At 34.9% G+C, this 22,797-nt stretch overlaps 1 protein-coding gene across 1 annotated transcript in view; it reads right to left on the bottom strand.

The window, feature by feature from the left end:
- The window catches only part of RXFP1 (relaxin/insulin-like family peptide receptor 1), a 54,601-nt gene that overhangs the window by 14,698 nt on the left and 17,106 nt on the right, over positions 1-22,797 (bottom strand). The window contains exons 3-9 of the mRNA XM_012726761.1: positions 19,114-19,212; positions 15,865-15,970; positions 9,989-10,060; positions 7,530-7,601; positions 6,437-6,508; positions 6,267-6,338; positions 5,644-5,718 (exon numbers count right to left, since the gene is read on the bottom strand). Coding sequence (XP_012582215.1) covers positions 5,644-5,718; positions 6,267-6,338; positions 6,437-6,508; positions 7,530-7,601; positions 9,989-10,060; positions 15,865-15,970; positions 19,114-19,212 — 568 coding nt within the window. The remainder of the gene's footprint in view (positions 1-5,643; positions 5,719-6,266; positions 6,339-6,436; positions 6,509-7,529; positions 7,602-9,988; positions 10,061-15,864; positions 15,971-19,113; positions 19,213-22,797) is intronic.

Here is a 22,797-nt window from a genome sequence, read left to right as displayed (position 1 = left end):
ATCAAAAATTCTGCTTTATTGCCTCTTCTCCATGGTAGTCACACCATATCAGTAGGTTTATGGTGGAAGCTTGCAGAACAGCTAGCACAGGTCAGCTGAAGTATAGCTGAGTTTTGGGACATGTTTTCAAAAACACATGTTGGTCCTTAAATCTGTTCAGTCCATACCAATACTTAGTTTCCTTGCTACTGTATAACAGAGCTATTCAGGAATGAGAGAAACTGAAATATACAAGCTGAAGAGTGACACAGCTACTAAAATCCACAGGAAAACAGTAGATGTCTTATGTCCTGCGGGCTAGACTACAATGGGACTAGTCAGTTTTATTTTGAAATGAAAATAGACATGACAAATCAAAGTATCTGGAAGATCAGAAAGACTAGGGGTCCAGAAATCTACTTGGTTGAAGAAAGACTATAACAGAGAAGAGCAAAATAAGAAAGGTACTAGAATTAAGGTTGTAGATGATAAGTTTTTCTATGTTGCATTAACTTGCAAATGAGATCTACTGGTTGAAGGGCACAAAACACTCTGATTTAAAATCAGTCTTCAATTTTGTGTCCAGAGAATAAACCTCTGAGTATTAACAGTATTTAGCAGAAGCGATGTAACTCAAGAATTTGTAGATAGTATCTCTGCAATATATGAAACACTGTATTAAAATCTTAAGTCTTGATTCTAGATCACCCTTTTAAATAAAAATTGGTTAGCCTGCCAAGTTGGAGACTAAGCAATCACAGGACTACTTTTTTTGGTTATTAGGTTTGGCCAGGACCTCTCTCATAATCTAAGTTGTAGGTGACACAATCCACTTTCTTATTCTATTGTCATTGCTGTGAATCTACCACCAGATGGGGATGCTCTCTTAAAAGCTTAAACCTTACAAAATAACCTCGTATGAATTGATGTTCTATCTACTTTCCCTCCTTACTAAGCTAGCCAAACTATTTGTTAGAACTAACTTTCCAACTTGCAAAAATCATGAAGAGGCAAACATTAAGGTATAAATAAGAGCATTTTATTATATGGTTAGTTGAATTTCTAGTTTATTTTAACGTTTATTTGTATATTTTCTTTCATTTTTCTCCCTAATGTTAAGAGGTTTTTAGTCCTTGATACAGAGACCTGGTTTACAGCATAAACATTAGCTGAGACATACCAATCTCCCTCTTGTTCCATAAAAGCATGCTCTAACAAGTTGACAAAGGTTTCTTACTTCCCAGTGTAGGCCAATTTTCCAATTTTATAGTCTCTGGACCCAACCATTTTACTTTCCTCTTAATGTGTAGCAGAACTGGCTGGAATGGAAATGTGATCCTTTAATCTGAAGACTGGCAATAACAACTCCCCCCCAAACTAAATTATCTTCCCTGGGCCTTCCCAATTTCATGTCTTATCCTGCAGTGCTATTCAATTATACAAATCTCCTTAAACTATTTCTTTTACACATTTCTGACTCCAATTTCACCAAATGGTGGTGATGAAGGAGGGGAAAAACCCTTGACTTTCAGCCCCACATCTATAAACTTACCTGTAAATGTACCTGGTATCCTTCTAGTCTCAGAGGAAGAGATAACCCTTTTCTTGCTTTAGGCCAATCCCTCCATCTGTTTTCTTGAGTTTGGTTTGTGTATGTGTATGCCCTAAAATATATGTTTAATTTTGGTGAATGTTCTTGGGCATTCTTTGCTTTTAGGTAATAGTTAGTAGGCTTAAGTGCAGGTACATATAACAGAAACCCGACTATAACAGCATTTCTATACAGGAGTTTTTTTGTTTTTTTTTTCCTTCAAGAAATCTAGACTTAAGTAGGCCAGAGCTAGTATGGTAGTTGTAAAAAGTTGTTAGAAACCCAAGCTTTTTTTATATTCACCATCCAATTGTCCTTGTCTTCATGATCCAAGATGATGTTAAAGCTAGAGCAATCATATCCAATTTTTTTTTCTGGATAAGGAAGAAAAGGAAGGGTCTGCCTTTTGTCTTTAAGGAGCTTTTCTAGAAGGTCCACTCTGTACTCTCCTACCTCATTAGTAAGAGTTCATCTGAGAACTATTTTAATTGGACACATTGCTGTACCAGATAAATCAACTCTGTTAGTGAGAAGGGACATTATAATTTGAAATATACATCAACTAGAGTTAACTATTTATGCCATTTAGTTCTCTGTATCTTGTTTTAGTTTTGCTTGATCTTTCATGGTCTGAAAGAGGTGCATTATTATCCATTACTGCTTAAGTACGTCTATTTTTCTTTTATTTTAGTTGCTTTCTGAATTTATGTGGCGCAAAAATACTCATAATGTAATAGCGTGTATTGGCAATGACACACTTATGTGTCCTTTGTGTTTAATGGGTATTCACCACAATTCCGTCTACTTAGATAAAAAATATGATGTCCACATTTTTGGGTTTTGCAATTATAGTGCATATTTTGGACCAGCTTTTAATTTTCATCTTCTATAATTACTTACACTTGTAACTGTAGTTTCTTTTTCTAGTAAATTGTACTGAGCTAGGTTTTGCTTTGTGAATCAATATGAAAATGTTTTTTCTTTTTAATCACTGAGTCCACTTAACTGATGTCTAATACCTGCACTTAGCCTGTATTTTTATGTTTTTACAAGTTAAAAAAACTTTGCACAGATGGTTTAAAATTTATTTCTTTTAGTATTTAGAGAGGTTTAGGTACTTTTTGGTTACCTTTATAATTGTAACTCTATTTAGTGTATCTTTTCTTTCTTAGGTAATAACAATACTTTTAAAATTTCTATTATAAGAAATGCCAAAATTAGCTTAAATTGTCTTCATTTCTACTCTTCTGTCTTTTCCCCACTGTATGATTGTGACTAATAATATACTTTAATTAATGTCTACCTTACAGAGATAAAATACTTACAAGCTGGCAAATTAGCTGGTTTTGAATAACACCTTCTGGACCCCTGGCTATTTTTGTTTACAGTTCTACATTTTTCATTTCAATCATTTTGAAACTACTTACTGCTTTAAGATTATCATGTCTCCTTGCTGAATTGGCTGCTATCACTAAATAAGAGCCCTCTTTATCCCTGGTGATAGTCTTTTTTCTAATTCTATGTTTTCCCTAGCCCCTCTATTTTTTTTTTAAAGTTAGTGTTGCATTTCTTATCTTTGTTTTATAGCATGTAATATAATTTCTCTCATTTTAAAGCTTTTTTCTTTATCTTTGTTTGCAGTGGTTTGGTGTGATTTGTCTAGTTTTTTTTCCCCCATGTTTTACTTCTTGGGTTTTTCTGAGATTAGATTTCTGGTTCACTGTATAAAATTGATTTTGGAAAATTCTTGGCCATTATTTCTTCAGATATTTCTTCTGTCCTATGCACCCTGTCTTCTTTTTCTGTGACCTCACGTACACACTTTAAAATAATTTTATATTATCCTGTAATGTTTAGATTATCTGTTCTACATTTTATTATCTTTTCTCTTTTTGATTCAGATAAATCCTTGTAATGATCGATTTTCAAGGAGATTACTTCTTCCCTCATCTGTGTTCAGCCTCCTGCTAAGCCTTTGAAATAATACTTTTATTTGTTTTAATAACTCCCATCTCTTTACTGACATTTTCCAACCATTCATGTATATTGTCCACTTTTCCTATTGAATCACTGACTTTATTAGTCATAAGTATGCTAATTTCCCTGCTTGGTATCTGTAACATCTGAGTTATTTCTGGGTGTGGGGGAAGATTATAATTATATAGATTATAAAGTTCACTCTCAATGCTAGTGGTTTTCTATAGCCTAAGCACAATTTTATTGAAATGACATTGTAAAATCATATACATATTCTTCTGTGTCTGTTTCTTTATATATTATATCACGTTCTTGACACTGAGTCATGTTGATTGAAGTAGGGCTAACTCATTCATTACCATGCTGCATGTGCTTATTACAGCTTATTTTTCTGTCTTTTTCCATGTCTTTACAGTTCCTTGTTCCATAATATATACTTATTATTTTCCATATTTTCAAATCCTTCATATTAGTTTTTTCTGCCCAAATACAAAGTTGTTCAAAGTAAAAGTTTACTTTCTTGATCTAGCTCACTTGGGGCTACTGTCCCATCTGATCATATTCTTATTTCTTCCTTATGTTCTTACAGAGTTTTAAAAATTAGTTTAAAAGACCGATATTAAAGATTTTACTTGGCTATCTGTCTGATATCTTGCAAGCATATTATCCTTATCAAAGGGTAGTGTCTTTTTATGTTCATTTTCCACTAAATCAAATTTTTGCCAACACATCTATCAGATTTTCTAGTTTATACCTTGTTAAATGAAAGTTCATGTGCATAGTAAAGATATTGTCATTTGTTTTCACAGAAATGAATGCTTATAAAGCAAAAATTTTTTATTATTAACATTAAAATGAAGTAATGTTCACTATTAGAATACATATGGAATGGTTTATTTTGGATAGTTAAAATTTATAGATAATGACTTTAGTAATGAAAATTGAAAAATCCATCTCTTTAGTAATGAATTCTAATCATTTTTATCTGAAATGTATATTTATCTACCTTTTAAGGCAAAAAGGAAAGGTTTGCTATTGTATATGTACACTACCTCCTATTTTCACTACTGGTCTCAATGTATGGACTTTTCATTGCTAATTATGTAACTATTCATCAGTTTTACTTCATTACTAAGTTTGGGTTACTGCCCATGTAATGACCTTTCATGTATTTATGTGAGTCAAAATTTTTTTTAACACAAAGGAGAGTGAATTTAATTTTCCCTTCCTTGATGTCTTGAGCTTGTCATGGATAAAGGTACAGTACTGTTACACCAAGACACCTGGGCTTGTTAATGATTTTTGTCTTTCCCTAAGTGGTTCCAAACTAGTTTGTTTTGGTTACTGTGTCTGCTATTAATAGAATTTCTCCCTCCTGTTTTCTTACCAGGTTGACGGCTTTCACTTTTCACTAGGGACAATATTTCCAACTCTAACTTTCCTCCCATTTTAATCTGACACCTCTTACCTGCTCTGAGCTTACACATCAAGCAACCACACTTTCTACAAGTGTCTACAAAGTAAGAAACGGGGTTTTCATATGAGATGGTATTTGTAGTTTCTTAATTGAACTGCTTAGCATTTTTGTGTGTGTGTGTTATTTGTTTCTTCATTTTTACCTGTATTTTAAATATTTCTGAGTAGGTAGAGTAGTAATCTCTACCATAGGCAAAACTACTGTGTAAAAAATTCATGGAACATAATCTTTTGTAGTTAAGCTTTAAAAAATTCCTAGCTTTCTATTCTTATTCCATATTCAGGGAAGAAGTAAAAGTCACTTAGATCTTTCTGTACCAAGTTTGTAGGTAAGTAGCTGGACAGGGGAGGGTAGAGTAATGCAGACATCACAGCCTTCCTTCTGTCTTCTCCCACCAAATTAATTTCTTTTTTTTTTTCAAATTAATTTCTTTTTAAGATATTTTATTTTGGTGAGAGTTTAGAGGATGGTTTATATAGTGGGATGCTTAATAAAAAAATAATGCTATAGTAACACGAGGAATATGATATTAACAATCTATCATTAAAAATGCCTCTTATAACCAGAACAGACAAAACCAGAAAAGTTAGTGGATTTCTTTTAAAAAGATACAACTTACAGCCAGTGTAACCTTGGCATATGCTGACAAAGAGGCTTATCAGGCAGATGTGTGAGGACATTGTCCATCAACACTCTGAAAAGAAAAGAGACAACAGAGTCACATATAGGTGATCCTTTGTTCAACTTAAGTCAAACATGGTATTAATGTTCTTACAAAACCATGAAAATCTATTGTTCATTATTTTTAATATTTAAAGAAGCCTTGTGATATGTAAGTGCTTATTAATAATAAAATCTGACAAATGATAGCTATCATATGGAGGAAGCAGGAATGTTAGTAACAAAGAATACTCAGGTCCTTCCATAGTGGGTAGTGAAAAGAAGGTGGTTTAAAATTAATGTTATTTTCCTTTATTGAAATTAACTTAGGGCATACATAAGAATATTTCAATAAAATAAGAGAATGAGGGTATATTTAGTTTTGTTGGGCTAGCATTCTAGAAGACAGAGAACTTACAAAATTATCAGAACTACAAAATCACCTCATAAAATACAATTAAGAGAAGTTTTTCATGGAAAAGGAATTTTTGGGCTTTCACAATTCCAAATTTAATATTGTCAAACTTAAAATCTTTGTTTTTTCCTTCAACTGAAACACTTGCTTTAATTTTTAGTACTTACAAGAGAATAAGAGAATTTAGTCCATAAAATGTTAGTGGGGAAATTCGATTGAGATGGTTATCTTCAATTATCCTGCCAGCCAGAAGAAAACAATTGGTTCATATATTTATATGAATAAAAATATATTTATATATTTTTAGAACATAGGATGTCACATAAATTAAACATACAGCCATTCTAGTCTGTGGAGATCTTCAAAAATACCCGGCTTCAAGAAGGTTATTCTGTTATGACTGAGATATCTGAAAAATTAGAAATGGCAATAAATTTATTGGTGAGAATACAGAGAAAATAGAACCCTAGAACATTATTGGTGGGATGCAAAGTGGTGCAAGTGCTGTGGAAGACAATACAGTTGTTTCTAAAGAAAAAAAAAATCAAATTACCGTATTATGCAACAATTCTATCTCTGGGTATATAACCTCAAAGAATTGGACATAAGGATAAAACAAATATTTATATACCCAAGTTCATAGCAGCATTGTTTACAATAGCCAAAAGATGGAAATAGCGCAAATGTCCATTGATGGATGAACGGATAAAGCAAATATGGTATATACATACGGTGGGATATTATTCAACCTTAAAAAGGAAGGAAATTCACAGATGCTATAATTTGGATAGACCTTGAGACATGAGGCAAGTGCAAATTTCCTGTTAGAAAGGGCAAATCTTGTCTGACTCTACACACATGCAGTACCCAGGGTAGGCAGATTCACAGAGATGCAAGTAGAATGGTGGATGCGGGGGTGTGATTCGTTGATACAGAGTTTTAACCAGGGAAGATGAAAAGATTCTCGAGCTGGATGGTTTATAACAATGTGAACATACATAATACCACTTAATACACTTAAAAATGATTCAAATAGTGAGCCTGGCTAGAAATTCTTACCAATAAAAAATTCCCATACTGTGGTAAGGCATATTAACTTCTCACCCTATGCCAGCCTATGGTACATGGCCTAAGTCTTCCCATAGATTTTCTCACCTGCTCCTTACAACAACCCTAAGGTAAGTTCTGTTATACTTTGTATTTTTCAGTAGAAGGAACTGATGTTTAAGTAAAAGACAGCGCTAACCTCCACACACTTAGGAACTGGTGAAATCTGGATTCAGTGTGAAGCCTGACTGACTCAGATCCTGCCTTCAGAGACAGCGCTAGACTGCTCCCTCAGGGTTTGCAGGGCCCCGAGGCGGGTGGGCAGGAGGCTACTGCCTACAGATCATTGCAGAATGAACAAGTGAATTGGCCCTGGTACTCACAGTTTAGTAAGACTGTACAGTCCTCTGAAGGCATAGATGGATATGGATCGAAGCTGATTGTTTTGCAGGTACCTGTGAACATCATCATTAACAAGAAAACATTTTCAGTTTTGCAAGATGATGAGAGTCCTATGGATGGGGGTGGCGACACTACCATGACAATGTGAGTGCACTTACTAGTGCTGTGTGTACACTTAAGCATGACCAGAAGGGATATTTTATGTTACATGAAGGGATATTTTATGTTACATGTATTTTGTCATGATTAACAACACTTTTTTTAATTACAAGAAGATGTTAAATGTAAAATATTTAGTGAAATTGTATATCGTGCCATTTTGTTTTGCTATTAAGTTCACGCGTGATTAGGCTAGTTTTTATTTAGAATTTCTTGTAAATGTGGTCATGTCATTTTCAAATTTAACATCTGTGTTTTCTATGAGCAGGACTTTAATGAGTCATCATAAGACACTATTAAACCTGCTCAGAAATCAGACTTTCTAACATTTCCTGTTACAGTTTGTGCACTTGCGAGTGTTCACAGTACTGGCAAACCGAAGGTATGTGACATCTTTAAGGCTCCAGTTCATAGTTTATGTTGATCACAAATCTTTCAAACAAGTCAACTTGAATTTCATTAATTTGACATCCCAAACCTTGCTCCAAGCCTTGAGGGTATTTATAAGGAATATATACAACAAAAGAGAAAAATAGGAGAATATAAATTAAATTGGAATGTCAAGACAAGGATGCGGGCTTACATAGTCAACAAAATCATCATGAAGACTGGCTTTGAATTAAGTAGAGGTCAAAGGACATGTATACCAGAGTGCAAGCACTATGTACTCTCAGATAGTTTTTGCTCTGGTTGTGGGAAATGACAAAATAAGGGCTTCAGGATGATTTTTTGTTCTCTGCCAGTCACCATTGTGTTTTGGGGTGTTCTGAGTTTTTTTTTTTCTGGTAAATTTTAACAAAAAGAGGGAGAAATCCAAACCCTCAGTTAATTAGAAATTTTGACAGATAGAGCTTATTTTTCCAACAAGTAAAAACACCTGATCATAAAATACTGTTATTACATATAGCGCTTATCTAACACTTTCACAGAAAATACTGTGAGCTCAATTTCATAACAAGTAATTTTCTCACTAATACACAGAAACAGTTTGACTTGTATTCAATTTATGCTAACTGTTGTAATGAGCAAGAAATGGACTGTATTGCTGGAGACTGAGCTACATTTCCAATAGCCATTAGATTTTTAACAATTACTTGTAAAAAATCAGCTGTTCAAGAATGAATTCAATGTTTATTGTTTATTGTGCAAAAAAAACCCCTAAACATACAGGAATATGAATTTTTTTGTTATGTAAACCTGAATTTTGATATTTGTATTTGAAATCTTAACTCCTTTTAAATATGTGGACATCAGGTGGTGCTATAGGTCAGAAAAATTCTTCATACATCAGAAAGCAGAACATATAAAAGGAAGCAATTTCTTCAAGTTTTTGCATCAGGTTCTAATTTTGAGAGGTTCTTTCCTGTTGACTGAAAAATATCCAGAGTAAATTTCTGAAAAGTTGCTTTTATTTTCAAACATGAAAGCTTTTTCTGCAAATAATCTGGACCTGAGAAAAATTCACCAAATGAAGAGCTGTGATTTTTTTCTTTAGATTCTCATCTGTAACTTAAATCATGTATATATAAATCTGTATGTATAAATATGTATTTGTTTTTATTGACCCAAACTGAAAACAGTACAATTATAAAAATACAAGTATGTATTTTAAATTTTTTCTAGAGTTTTATTCAGGCATAGAATATTTGAACCCAATTTAAGTACATGACAATAAGATTTAGTCATAACTGTAAATATCACCTGTACCATTATTGATTTTGAAAGTATATATCACTCTAAACTGCATAGAAGTTGGCATGTCAGATATGATTCAAGTTAAAATAAATCAAACCTACAATGCAGATATGAAAATAGATTGAAGCCCCCCATTTTCAGAAGCTTCAAATCACAATGATTTGTTCTCTTCGGTGGATATTGAATTTGCACACGTGAGGAAGTAAACTCTTCACTCTCTAATCTTGATGGGTGATTTAGTTAAAGATCATTACATCTTTCTCTCAGGTGAGCCCTGAAGTGAACCACAGTAAAACATACAGAGTAAAACCCCCTGAGCATCTTCATTTTGGGGTGCTGTAGTAGAGGACTTAGCACATGCATCCCAATTTCTCTGGGGATGGGCATTTCAGATTTTTCTTGAATGACTTCTAGAATGACTCAGAAAAAAAATGTTACCTTGTAGTCTCTAGCTAACAGCTAAATAATTCCACAAGGAATGATTAGACATAATTAGTGATACAGTGTTGGCTTCTGCAGAGGTGGGAAGAAATATAGGTCAATAAGGTGAACTAATTTTAATAGTGGAAATTTAATGTTTCCTTACAGTTTCTGAAGATTATGGTACTTCTTGAAGCCATTTGGAGGAAGCTTTCTTATTAAGTTCCACTGAAGAGACCTGAAATAAATATAAACTTCAGTTTTTATGTAGAGTTGTTTTCTTCACATTTCACTAAAACAGTATGGATAACTATAAATTTTATTTACCTTGGCATCAGTTTTTAGGAAACATTTTGAATCATGACACCACTTATTCATAGTAGCTTTTAAAGTAGGTCTAACTATTGATTTTGTATTACTGAAGATACATGTTCTGAAATGTAGGTCACAAATTTGCAATTCTGACAAAAAATTGAAAAATAATACAAATGGGAAAATAATTTTCACGATTTCCTTTTTTATCCTTATTTAGCACATATCAGAAAGCATCTCAGATTTTGACACTAAAAGTAGTGCTTTCTGTTTATAGCACAGCTAAGGACTTAAATAACTAAATTCCACAATATTTCATGGCTCACATTCCATACCTTTGCTTCCTTTTAAAAATAGTTGTGAAGGAAACTAGCAATTTTTATATACAATTGAACTATCTTTCGTCAATACATGATCCCATTTAATTTCAAATAAAATATACGGAAAGATCTGCCCTTTATCAGCACGTTGACACAGTCTGACATAATTGGAAAAAGAAAGGAAATATAATAGAGACAAAATAAAACAAACAAAAAACAAGAACAAAACAAAGCCCCAAACCGATGCACCTGAGGTTCCTCGCATGAATTTTTACATTAGTGTCTTTACCTTTGAAATAATGAAATGACTCAGATAACCTCTAATAATCTTATTACATCATTGTACACTGTGATGGAGGTTTTGCTCATAGATAAATGAGGTTGATAAATGTCTGGCGGATGACTTGTTTTGGGCTAAACACTTCGAAATGATTGATATAATGGGCTCAGATTAAGACACTGTCATACACTAGGCTCTAACAGTATTTCATTATTATGTTTGCTTTGGACCAGCTGCTTGAACGTGGTAATGAAATCTTAAAGAAAAATAGTTTCAAATGGCAAGATGACATCAGGGTAGGCCTTCTCCATATGCACAGCCAAAATACAGCAAAACAGTCCACCTCCGCCGAGAGATGAATGCACAGATCAGGAGAGTCAGTGCCAGGGAAAGGCGAGGAAGAACTGGAATTAAACTGTGTTAGCGGTGATATTGAGTAGGGCACTACCGGGAGGGGGTGCTGGCTGCTGGAAGGAGCCCCCTACAGCTGCTGACTGGGGCACACGCTTATATCAGAGACGAGTCACAGCACTGCCCTGGTGAAGGGGAGACTACTTGGCATCCAGAGGAGGGTGCTCGCTGGAGAACGCAACGAGTAAGGGTGCGGGGTGATGACCACGTGGATGAGCCTGAGATTCAAATTGGAACAGTGGGCGCCTCAACTTCTGGACCACTTGCATGTCCTTATGAAATGGGCTGCAATATTCGAAAAACCAACGCTCTCACTAATCTATGTCTAAGAAAGTGGATGGGGGACAATAATGGAAAGAAAAAATATTAAGAAACATTGTTCTAAATTATATGCAGCACTCCTTCAAGGATTTTATAAATGAATGCCAAAGGTTAGCTAGTGGCCATCTTGTGAAAACACTCTTAGCTGTGGGTTATCACCAAATGTTTTTTTCTTTCCTTCTATTAGCTATTTGACAATACATTTGCTAATAATTCTTGCTTGACTTAGCTCCTCCATTCTGCTGTTTAAATGTTTGTGCTTTGTAGAGATAAATTATTAAATATTTGAGTCTGATTTAAGCATATTAATGAATATATTGTGTTTTCAGAAACGTGTTCATTCATTTTCTCAACAGGCATTGAATGCCTTCCAGTTGCACGTTGGAGAAAAAGATAATGTCCCTGACCCTCCCTGGTGGCGCAGCGGGTTAAAGCACAGCACTAAGAAGCTAAAGCCACTTCAGCATGAGTTCGATTCCCGCCTGCCCCGGAGGTGACCACATGGCGTGGCAGACCTCTCCTGACCCGCCCGCTGCTCCCCTCAGCAGTGTACTTCGTCGAGCTGCCTGTTTTGTTCCCCACTTTGTCTCTGGTGAAGCCTCTCACCGCCCCTGAGCCTCTGGCCTGCACCCCAGTTCTGTATGCACAAATAAATAAATTAAAAAAAAAAGATAATGTCCCTGGATGACAAATAACCAACAGTAGGTCTTTGAATAAAATGGTATCTTTTCATTATAATGCTGATAAAAAAGCATTATTTGTGTGGAATTAGCACGTGCTCCCTTGTATGTGTAGGTTTTTTGGGGATGCTCCTATTGCCTCTACCTTTAAAGATGTGCGCGTGAGATTCATTGCCAAGTCTTAGTTATCCCAGAGTGGGTGTGTGTGTGCGTGTGCATGTGCGTGTGTGTGTGAAAGAGAGAGAGAGAGAGAGAGAGTGAATGAGAAAGAGAGAAAGAGAGAGAGAGGGTGTCCTGCGATGGAAGACCGTCCTGTTCAGAATGGCTTCTGCCTTGTGCCCTGAGTGACTGGGCTTCAATCACCAGACACCATAAGCTGCAATAAGCCAGTTGGAAAATACATAAATTGATGATTGTAAGTTGTTGGTTAACATTAGAGGTGTTTTGGCCTTTATTTGGAATTTTGGTGATGTGTATGACTAGAAATATGCCTTAGGAATGTAACAATTTATATTGATAAAATTGGTTTTATGTGTTGTTTGCTTAAAGTCATAGTTTCCAAGGGCCTCTTAATATTAAGTGAGGATTTACTGCAATTTATCTCTAACTAGAAACTTTTCTTTAGAGAGTAGAATCAGTCTCATAGTTCAGAGCTAAAAGGCAATTAGCTTGTTTTGTTATATTGCATACACTTACTGGTAAATTCAATTCAAAAACATTTGTTTAGGGCTCATTATACTCTGTTAAGAACTTGGAGGATTTATAGAAAGACCATTATATGTAGTCCCCCATTGAGTTGTGGAATTTGCCTTTTTATTGTAGAGAAGATTAGGATCACATAGTGCAAGAAAGAATGTTCAATATACTTAAAGACACACAAATGAGGGCCTATGAGGGAACTCAAGAGGAAGCAGCAAATTGCTCCTAAGGCAGACAGGCAGACGGTAACTGCAGAGGGCAGGAAGGTTCAGTTAAGGACTCCTCAATACGCTTCCTAGATATTTGGGTTATCATTTATAAACAATCCAAATATTTTCACAAATAGCAACTCTGTGTTCATAATACTTTATCGAAATGGGAAAAGGTAGGTATTACTACTCTCATTTAGTAAAGCAATCCAAAATACATACTATACATACATACATATATACAAATATAAATATATACTATATTAATACTTTTATTATTCCTGTCAAAGTTTGATATCTTTTAGTGTTTATAAAGAAAACTGATATTATATACTAGCTTATGTAGTTTTAATGATTAAATTCCAGAACTGGATTCAATGAAAGTAACATGTTTTACAAGTTAGGACAATGTATAAATAATCATATTTCTCTGTGGTTACCTCTGTTGCTCACTAGCACTTATGTGAAATATCTTCTAAGAAAACTTTACTCCAATAAACATTACTTGGGTTATTGCTTGTTTGATACTTTACTTATATATGATTTAGTCCATTGCTTACATTTTCCTTTAGTAAAGAAAAAAAAAAACATATTTAGTAATAAAATTTTGATATTGATGCCTCTCAGTCTAGAGTTCCTTTTCTCTATGTAAATGAGCAAAGATTGGGATGAGAGGTAATGCTGAATTGGTGTTTTGCAGAGAAAAGTAGAAACGGACAGCCTGAATCAAGTTGCTTAACCAAACACCAGAAAATGCCATTCTTTACCAAAAGATAAAAAGCGCTATAAACATAAACACTCAAACTTCATTCCTACATCTATCAAATGCCCGTTGGAAATCTCCACTAAGTATTCTGTCAACCTCAAATTGAAAAAAAAAAAAAAATCTAAAATTGGAGTCCAAGTCTTCCCCATGACTGTTACCAAATCTCCCCAATCCTGGATTGCTGTCATCCAGGATGGAAACCCTGAAGTCATCTTGCACCCCTCCTTCTCCTGCTTTCCTGCAGTGAAATTATTCATGAGGACGTGGTCCCAGCTTTTTTTTTTTTTAACCAAGGTTTTCTTTATGCCAATTGGCAGCCTACAGGCTTGCACACATCTCTTTATGAATGTACATATTTATGACTGAATGTGTGTACAAATGTTTATTTGGGCGAGAAGAGGTTTTCTTCAAATTAAATGGGACACCATTAGATGGGGCATGTGCTCCCAGTCAGTGAGGTTTACCCCTTCCACTCCTGTGACTCACTTCTCCTCCTTTCTTTAGCAAGGGCTGGTTAAACTGTTTAAGAATGGACTCAAATTTAACTTGTGGGAAAATGAGAAAAGATACTGGCAGCATCAGTGCTGTCTTTGATTTGGAGTTTCTAGTAATTTGATATTTTTTCCTTTGGAAATAGAGTGAAATTATCATACATTTTATATCCAGAAGTTCAAACAGAATTTAAAATCATGAAAATTCTTCACAAGAACCTCAGCTTCTTCTGGGAATTATTATTATTATTATTAATTTTTGCAGTAGGTCTAGTTACAATAAAAAAGAGTTGTGGTGTTGAATGCAATCCCTTGTTCAGGCAGGATTGCTACCTCCTTTGGAAAGCAAGTCTTGTAGCTTAACCTGTCTGATGTTCTTAGTTCATTATCGATTTTGGTAAACTTCCGAGGTTACTGTTGATTGGTTAAAGTTCCCAGATTCTGTTAGTTTGATGGAATTCTAAACCGTAGTTCTTCTCCATCCTTTATATAGAGGTGGTGCTATGTTATGTGGTTTGGGTTAAAATGGGCAGGCCTTGACACCATTTGCAAACTGGAAAATTGCTCAAGTTTGCCCATGTATACTCCAGAAATTAAAGCCATAAGACACTAAAACATTTGGGTAAAACAACAAACTAAGCAAACATACACTGTTTAAGATATCTTTCCTATACTGGTTTCTTTTGAAAAGCTTCAACCATGTATCTTGCTAATGTTTGTTGAGCTAAAGTTATTGTTGGACCTCCACTTATGGGGATAATTATCTTCTACATACATACATTTCAATTATTTAGGATAAAAAAATTAACTCCAATATCTGTGAGTCAAATATGATTTTAATGCAAAGAGTTAGATTTCAAATGTGAAGTTCTGGGAATAGTTAAATCCAATTTGTTTCATCTGTTTCCTTTTTATGAACTTATACATGGGTCTATTAATGTGTCAAATAAGATAACTATGTAGTAGCTTAACTGCAACTTTTTTTTCTTATGTAGCACATATAATTGCTTATCTTTTGTTTAGATAAAGTATGGTGATAAATACTCATAGGACTGTTATGAGGGACTCAATAAATTCACACGTGAAGTAATTCAGAGTAGGATCTAGCATTTAACAACATGAGTTAAATACATACAATCTTCATAATTAACCAAGGAACAATGATACTCTCTTTAAATAAAAAGGCTTCTTTACTAATGACAAAGTCTTAAATATGACACAGTTTCACAGATGCCATTTTGGCTGTCAAAATGAAATGAATTGGCCCTCCCTGGTGGCGCAGCAGGTTAAAGCACAGCACTGAGAATCTAAAGCCACTTCTGCATGAGTTCAATTCCCGCCTGCCCCAGAGGTGACCACATGGTGTGGCAAACCTCTCCTGACCCGACCGCTGCTCCCCTCAGCAGTGTACTTCATTGATCTGCCTGTTCTGCTCCCTCCTCTGTCTCTGGTGAAGTCTCTCACCGCCCCTGAGCCTATGGCCTGTTCCCCAATTCTGTATGTACAAATAAATAAATCTTTAAAAAAAAATGAAATGAATCTTTTCTACTTACATTACAGTCACATTTGAAGAAACTGATGGAACAGCTCGTAAGTTGGTACCGTCACAGTGAAGCTCTAAACCTTGGCAAAAACATTGCACTGGCGCAGAACTGACCACTGAATAAGAGGGCCGAGTGAGGAGTGGGGGCAACGAAGGGCCAGAAGAGCAGGGTAACGAAAAGAGAGAAATAAAAAACTATGAGAAATTTAGCACAAAAGCCCATCATGTCTCACCTCAGCAATCTATGCAGTGATGTAAATAAATTCAGGGTCCAAAGTTTGTTTTCAATTTAAATGATGCTAGACCATTAATATAAGGAAGCATACACATTTATCAGCTCACACATTTTGTTGTTGTTGTTACTGTTATAGGAGACTGCTCTTCTCCATTTAGTGCAAAGGATTGAAGTCGCCTACTCAGACCTGAGAGAGTAACTATGTCCCTCAGTGGCATGATATTGTGTGATGGACTCTAATATCTATCTGAAGCTGCTAATAAAGAACAAAGTATTAATTAATAGCATAGTCAAATCATTAGTGGAGGACTAGTCATTTCTAATTAGCAAGAAAGAGGAGAGTTATACACTGTGCTCTAATGTGGGTAGAATTTTTTTAAATTAGAAGATCAAAATACAGTGTTTTCTATGCAATTACCTATCTAAAGAGTTGGTATTTGCTAGCTTACAATATTTTAAACATCAAATAAAACTAGTAATGAGGATTTTCTTCTTGCTGACTTTTAGTTTTTGACATTTACAGTAAACTTTCCAGAAAGAATTGTGTCTTCATGGCAAAATTAGAGACTGCTGACTAAGGTGGTGGATGACTGCCCAGAGAGCACAGCTGGCTATAGCCACTAAAATCACAATGCGGCCCTTTGCTCAGATACCGGTGACAGGTATTCTCTTGCCAAACAACTCAAATTGCAACACTTTTACAGGATCACAAGAACTCTAGATCATAACCAGTGCTTTGAGTTCTTTGTAAAGAGTCTCTGCCAAGAACTTTTAAACAGCTTTATACTCTATGTAGCCATTCTGGCAATGAATCGCTGAAAACTGATTCTCTTTTTAGGTTAAAGCCATATCTAAGGTGAGTGTATTTTCTGCTGTGGAATAGGGATGGTGAGGTTGGGAAGGAATTTGAAGGTCCTGAGAGAGAGAGAGGAGAGTAAGTAGGATAACAAAGAGGGCAGTGAACTGAGCATCAATTCCACCATTTTTCCTATTGATATAAGATTCTATTGACATAGATGATCCATATATGTTGACTATAGTTATCTATAATTGCAAAAAATGAAAATATAACCCTTAAATTTCCAACAATGAAAGGATGACTAAACAAATAACATCACTTAAGATATATCTTATGGTGTGTTTTAAAAGTTTATAATGACATGTATATGCTAATTGAAAATGCAAAATGCTAATTGAAAATATGGTAAAAATGGCTTGTACAGAAATTTTTTACCATAAAAAGGGATGAGTAATGCACCGGCAAATTAATGCTGGTATCTCTAAATGGTGAAATTGTGGTTGAGTACTTTTTGTACTTCCCAAATCCCTACAATTTAATTTATGAATTTACTGGGTAATGACAGACATAATATTTTCTATGATATTGTTCTTGAGGGGTAATTTGTAAATGTGAATTCCTCACATTCTTTCATCTAGCCAAATCAATCTCAGTTTGAGTTCCAATTAATTAAGTCAATCTCAGTTTGAGTTCCAATTAATTCTTATAATGACCTGATCTGAAGCCTGAGCACAATAGGAACTTTAAGTATTAATCCCAAAATTTACACTATATTTTAAATTCAATATTTTAATGCTTTTACATTTGAAAATGACATTACTACCTCTCCCTGAAAATGACATTACTACCTCTCCCTGAATTTTAACTAACTCTAATTAGAAACAACATGGCTGTTCTTTACTGAGTACAAATAAAAACTGACCTCTGCACTTTTTGGAAGAGGTAGTTTTTCTTTTCTTTTCTTTTTTTGCTGACTTAGTATGTTTGCCTCTGCCACCATCCCATTTTTTTTTCTTTTTTTACAAACCATACTATGACATTTATGAAACCCATCATTTTCCCTCTTTGACCTAATGACTACAGAGTTCAGAACGATGCTTTGGATGGTTACTGATCTTTCCTGAGTGAGGATTTCCTGATATAATGTTTCATTGACTTTTTGTCTTCCTTGGTATGTTAAGTCTGCTAGTTTATTATAAACTATCAAAAGTGACATTAAAATATTTAAATGAAAATTTAAGACATGTGAAGGGTACAAAGAAAACAAAGACTACATTTTGAGATTTATAGTCTAATCTATTATTTTTTGCATTGTACTAGCAGTGAAATTATATAAATTTTTCTTTCTTAGATACACTAAGCTTTTTAACGATAAGGTAATTTTTCTCCATTTTTTTGAGCAATAGGCATAAAGCTGATATAAATTTCTGAATGACATGTGTGACTCCCTCTAGGAATATATACCACTGGAAATTGGACATTACTAGGTTTTTTCCTAATTAAAAAACTAGATTATTTATTATTTAATTATTATTTAATCTCATTTGAGTGGTAAAAATAATAAAACAATAAAAAATTAAAAAGCTATAGTTTATAGTTTGAGATAGAATATAAAGGAAAGAGACACAGTTTCTTCCCCCAATTCCTGCTTTTTTAACCAAGGTATTGCAAATTTATATTTGTAATCTTAATTAGAAAAAAAATTACTTAAAAGGAGTTATTTACATAGAACTGATCTAAAATATTACAGAATCATTCTTAGGTGTTACCTTACACAAATCTTCCAGTGTTTTCGTAAGTCTTCAGTATATGACTAATCATAGCAGGTTATAATTAGTAAGGTTTTTGTAGATCTAAAGTATAACTTAGCCCTCACAAATTTTTTTACTTGAAAACATAAAATTCAAATAGATTTTCTGCTCTTCTATTTTTTGCAGTTTCCTTTATAACAGAGTTGATAGTGATTATGAAAAGGAAGCCCTTTTTACAGCAACCGTTATTGAAACTAATTTTTCTTATAGCCATATGCCTGGCATGATTTATTACTATAAACTTCAGATCCCTGATTCATTTTTAAATAAAATTCTCAAAGTAAGGCTGCATGTCTAATATAATTTGCCACTAGAAAATGATAATTAACCTTTTCCCCCATGTGTTGGATCACTTTCAAAAGTATGAAGTTTTATGAACTCATGGATAGAGACTCAAGTCCTCAGATTACTTACAACATTCAGATGTTTCTGCCTGAAAGGAATAGTGGGGAGTCACTTTGTAGTAACCGGCAAAATATTTATCAAATTGTGAAGACCATCCATTGTTGTCTCCTAAAATAAAAATCAGCAGAAAAGTTCAAGAAAAACAGAAATATTCTGTTATGTTGGCTAAAACATTTCCTCTCTTTAAAACAAATAAGTAATTCTCAAACCTAGTGAGATAAATGTCATTTTGAAGCTTGTTAACAAACAAAAATTTCTAGATCCCTACTGGAAATTCTGACTTCTAAGTCCATGACTAATAAGCACTGTATATAACTCTTTGGCATGAGTTTTTGGGCCATATTTCATAAAACTGTTTTTTAGATTTGTTGAAATATCACCCAACATTCTTTAAACATTTATTTATTCATGCATACAATAACTGGGGTACAGGCCAGATATGTGGCGGGGGGCGGAGGGGCGGTGTGGTGAGAGGATTCACCAGAGACAGAGTGGGGAGCAGAACAGGCAGATTTACTGAAATACACTGCGGAGGGGAGCAGTAAGTGGGTCAGAAGAGGTCTGCCATGCCATGTGGGACACCTCCCTGGCTGGGGATCAAACTCAGGCTGCAGTGGCTGCGGATAGCTTCATAGTGATTCGCTCTGACCCCTTGTGCCACCAGGGAGGGCCCTCACCCACCATTCTTAACATATTAAAACTGATGTGTAGTGACATCTGAAGAGGTGTGAACCCATATCACTAAATCAGATGCAGTGTTGTAAGCCAGTATTACAACAATAAAAAAGAATACAATAAAAAAATGGATGTCAGAGATATATTAGGGTTGATAGATGGTCATGATGGTTAAATAAAGACAGAGAGAAACCATGATGCGGTTTCATTCACAATGGACTTCTATTTAATTATAAAAAACAACTGAACTCAAAAAAAAAAAAACAACAACTGAACTCTTGACATTAATGATAACATGGATGGGAACTGAAGGAGGTTATGCTAAGTGAGATAACTCACAAGGTGAAAGACAAATACCAGAAGATTTCCAAACTTATATCTGAGAAATCATGAAGCAGAGCAAAAAAAAAAAACAAGATAAAATTAAACCAGAACAAACCTAGAAATTTGCCGAATTGAAGCAACCAGAGGGAGAAAGTGGGGGCTTAGGGGAAAGATGGAAGAGGACTAAATGGGCTATTATGCAGCATTATGGGTGCATTGGTGATGGATCTGGTTTGGTTACATGGATTTGAAAACCTGTGAACCTATGTCCCTAAAATATAAACAGTGTTGTAATTACTCAACAAAGTAATTAAAAATAAGTCCAGAGAGAAATTAGCAAGATCAGCAAGGCTTTATTCTTTATTTTTCTTTAGAGGTATTATAATATCATGGATGGTATGAAGTGATAATTTGCTAGGTGTTTACACATTTTCTGAATTTGATATTAAATTCTTATATATACTAAAAGTAAAAAATAGTAATAGTCCTCATTTGGAGGGAAAACAGAAAATATTTTTCCTCACACAATTCTTGATCTTTTAGTTACTTTTTAAACATGAGACACTGACACTATCTGGTATTTCTTTCTGGTTTACTTAATATAGCATTATCCCTTCCAGCTCCCTCCATATTGTCACAAATGACATGACTTTATCTCTTTATCCCCAAGTGATAATCCACTGTGCATACATACCATTTGTTGAACATTGTGCATGCACGCCATTTGTTGATGGTTTATAGAACTAAACAGTCAGATAAAGACAAGCTTAAAAACTAACCTTTGACAGCTGACTACAAAACTCATGTGGTAGTTTGCAAAACTTTTGATTGAAATCTGACCTCAGTGTTGCTTTATGCTAAATCAAACTGAGAGGTAAATGTATATGGATGCTGAGTCATCAAATGGATAGATCATGAGGGACACAGTCATCTTCACTGCAATGAAAAGCTGCAATGGTCCTTTTGGGGATACCGTAGATTGATTTCCTCAACCTCTATTCAACTTCCTCTTAGTTATTGTGCTCCTTTTGAGCAGAGACTGACAAGGTGACATTTCACATCTCCAGTAAAGCAAGGCTTTGGGGTACACTCATAGATATTTTGGTTGGTAGAGGAAAGATGGGTGACATTTTCTTTCTTTCACCTATGACTAAAACAGAGAATTCTGAAGTGTGATAGTGCAGATATTTTGGGTATTACCATCCTTGAAGATGTCAGGGGACAGCTGGGTTGATGGTTGGGGCAGCAGGATGGGCAGCTGCCTAGTTTCTGGGGTGGTGTGCTCTTGGATCTATTGATGCCAGTGGGGCACTTGTTGTTTCCCACTCTTCTAGCCTTTCTGAGAATTTTTTAAAAAATATTTATTTATTTGTGCATACAGAACTGGGGTACAGGCCAGAGGTGCAGGGGCGGTGAGAGAATTCACCAGAGACAGAGTGGGGAGCAGAACAGGCAGATCAACAAAGTACACTGCTGATGGGAGCAGCGGGTGGTCTGCCGCGCCATGTGGGTCACCTCCGGGGCAGGGGATCTAACTTGCACTGAGGCGGCTGCTGCTTGCTTGCAATGCTGTGTCCTAACAGTGTGCACCATCAGGGAGGGCCCTGTCTGAGAATTTTATGAGCGTCTAATTTCTTTTAACATGTCTACAATGGCTTCTATCATTTGCATTAAATACTGATAGATTGAATTGTTGGATTGAAACACAGTTTCAATATAATCAGAAATGTAGTTCATTTTGGAAATTCAAGTGTGAATGCATTTTTCTAAGCCTGTGAGTTCTGGTGGTTTTGCCACTGACAGGGAATGTGATGACACCTTAGCATTGTCTTGTGTCTCTCATGGGGGTTCTGGTTCAGAAAAAGACAAGAGCCTTATGAATATTTGATTCTGCTGGACTCTAAAACCTTCTCTGTGGTTCCTTGGCTGTCAGGGCTGATGGTTTATGGTACTGGATTGTCTCCTTTATCTGATTTGACTGAATTTGTTGACTTTATGATAAGGTATTACTTTGAAAGACTTGGTTCATATCTTTAGATAAAAAGAGAATTCTGGGAAAGATTTTTGCTATTTTTTTTTAATTATTACAAAAGTTGATTTTTGCCATTTTAACAGGAATTGAGTGTTAGTACTTGGCATTGAGAAAACTAGTATTTAGCAAATACCTACTCTACTATAGGAAGGGCTTTGTTTTTATCTTCACCTCCATGTACAGATTAAAAAAAGGTTCATGAAAAATTTGACTGGTTTGATTAAGAGACAGAATTACTAAAATGTGATTAATAATAAAAACAAAATTTCCTAGGCCAAAGAAATTATGTAGCCAGTTTATTTTACAGAGTTCAACTTTCGTTTGACATAAGCTTTATTAAATATGTAGTGCTTGCTAATTATTGACTATTTTTCCTTTATCTGTTTTATTTCTATTGAGGTTCTTACATCAACATCATATGACTTAAAAAAATTCACTTAAATATCATCCAGCAATAGCCATCAACTGGAATTTAAGTTTATCATTACTGTAAATCATAGAATCAATGAAGGTATCACAAATCATTAAAAATTAATCAAGGCCCTCCCTGGTGGCACAGCGGGTTGAAGCACAGCACTGAGAATCTAAAGCCGCTTCCGCATGAGTTCCGCATGAGTTCGATTCCCGCCTGCCCCGGAGGTGACCACATGGCGTGGCAGACC

The sequence above is a fragment of the Condylura cristata genome, unplaced genomic scaffold, assembly GCF_000260355.1.
Source record: "Condylura cristata isolate star-nosed mole 26May11 unplaced genomic scaffold, ConCri1.0 scaffold00018, whole genome shotgun sequence".
NCBI classification, from domain to species: domain Eukaryota; kingdom Metazoa; phylum Chordata; class Mammalia; order Eulipotyphla; family Talpidae; genus Condylura; species Condylura cristata.
The sequence above is the reverse complement of the archived record's forward strand: the minus strand, read 5'-3'. Positions and strand labels throughout refer to the sequence as shown.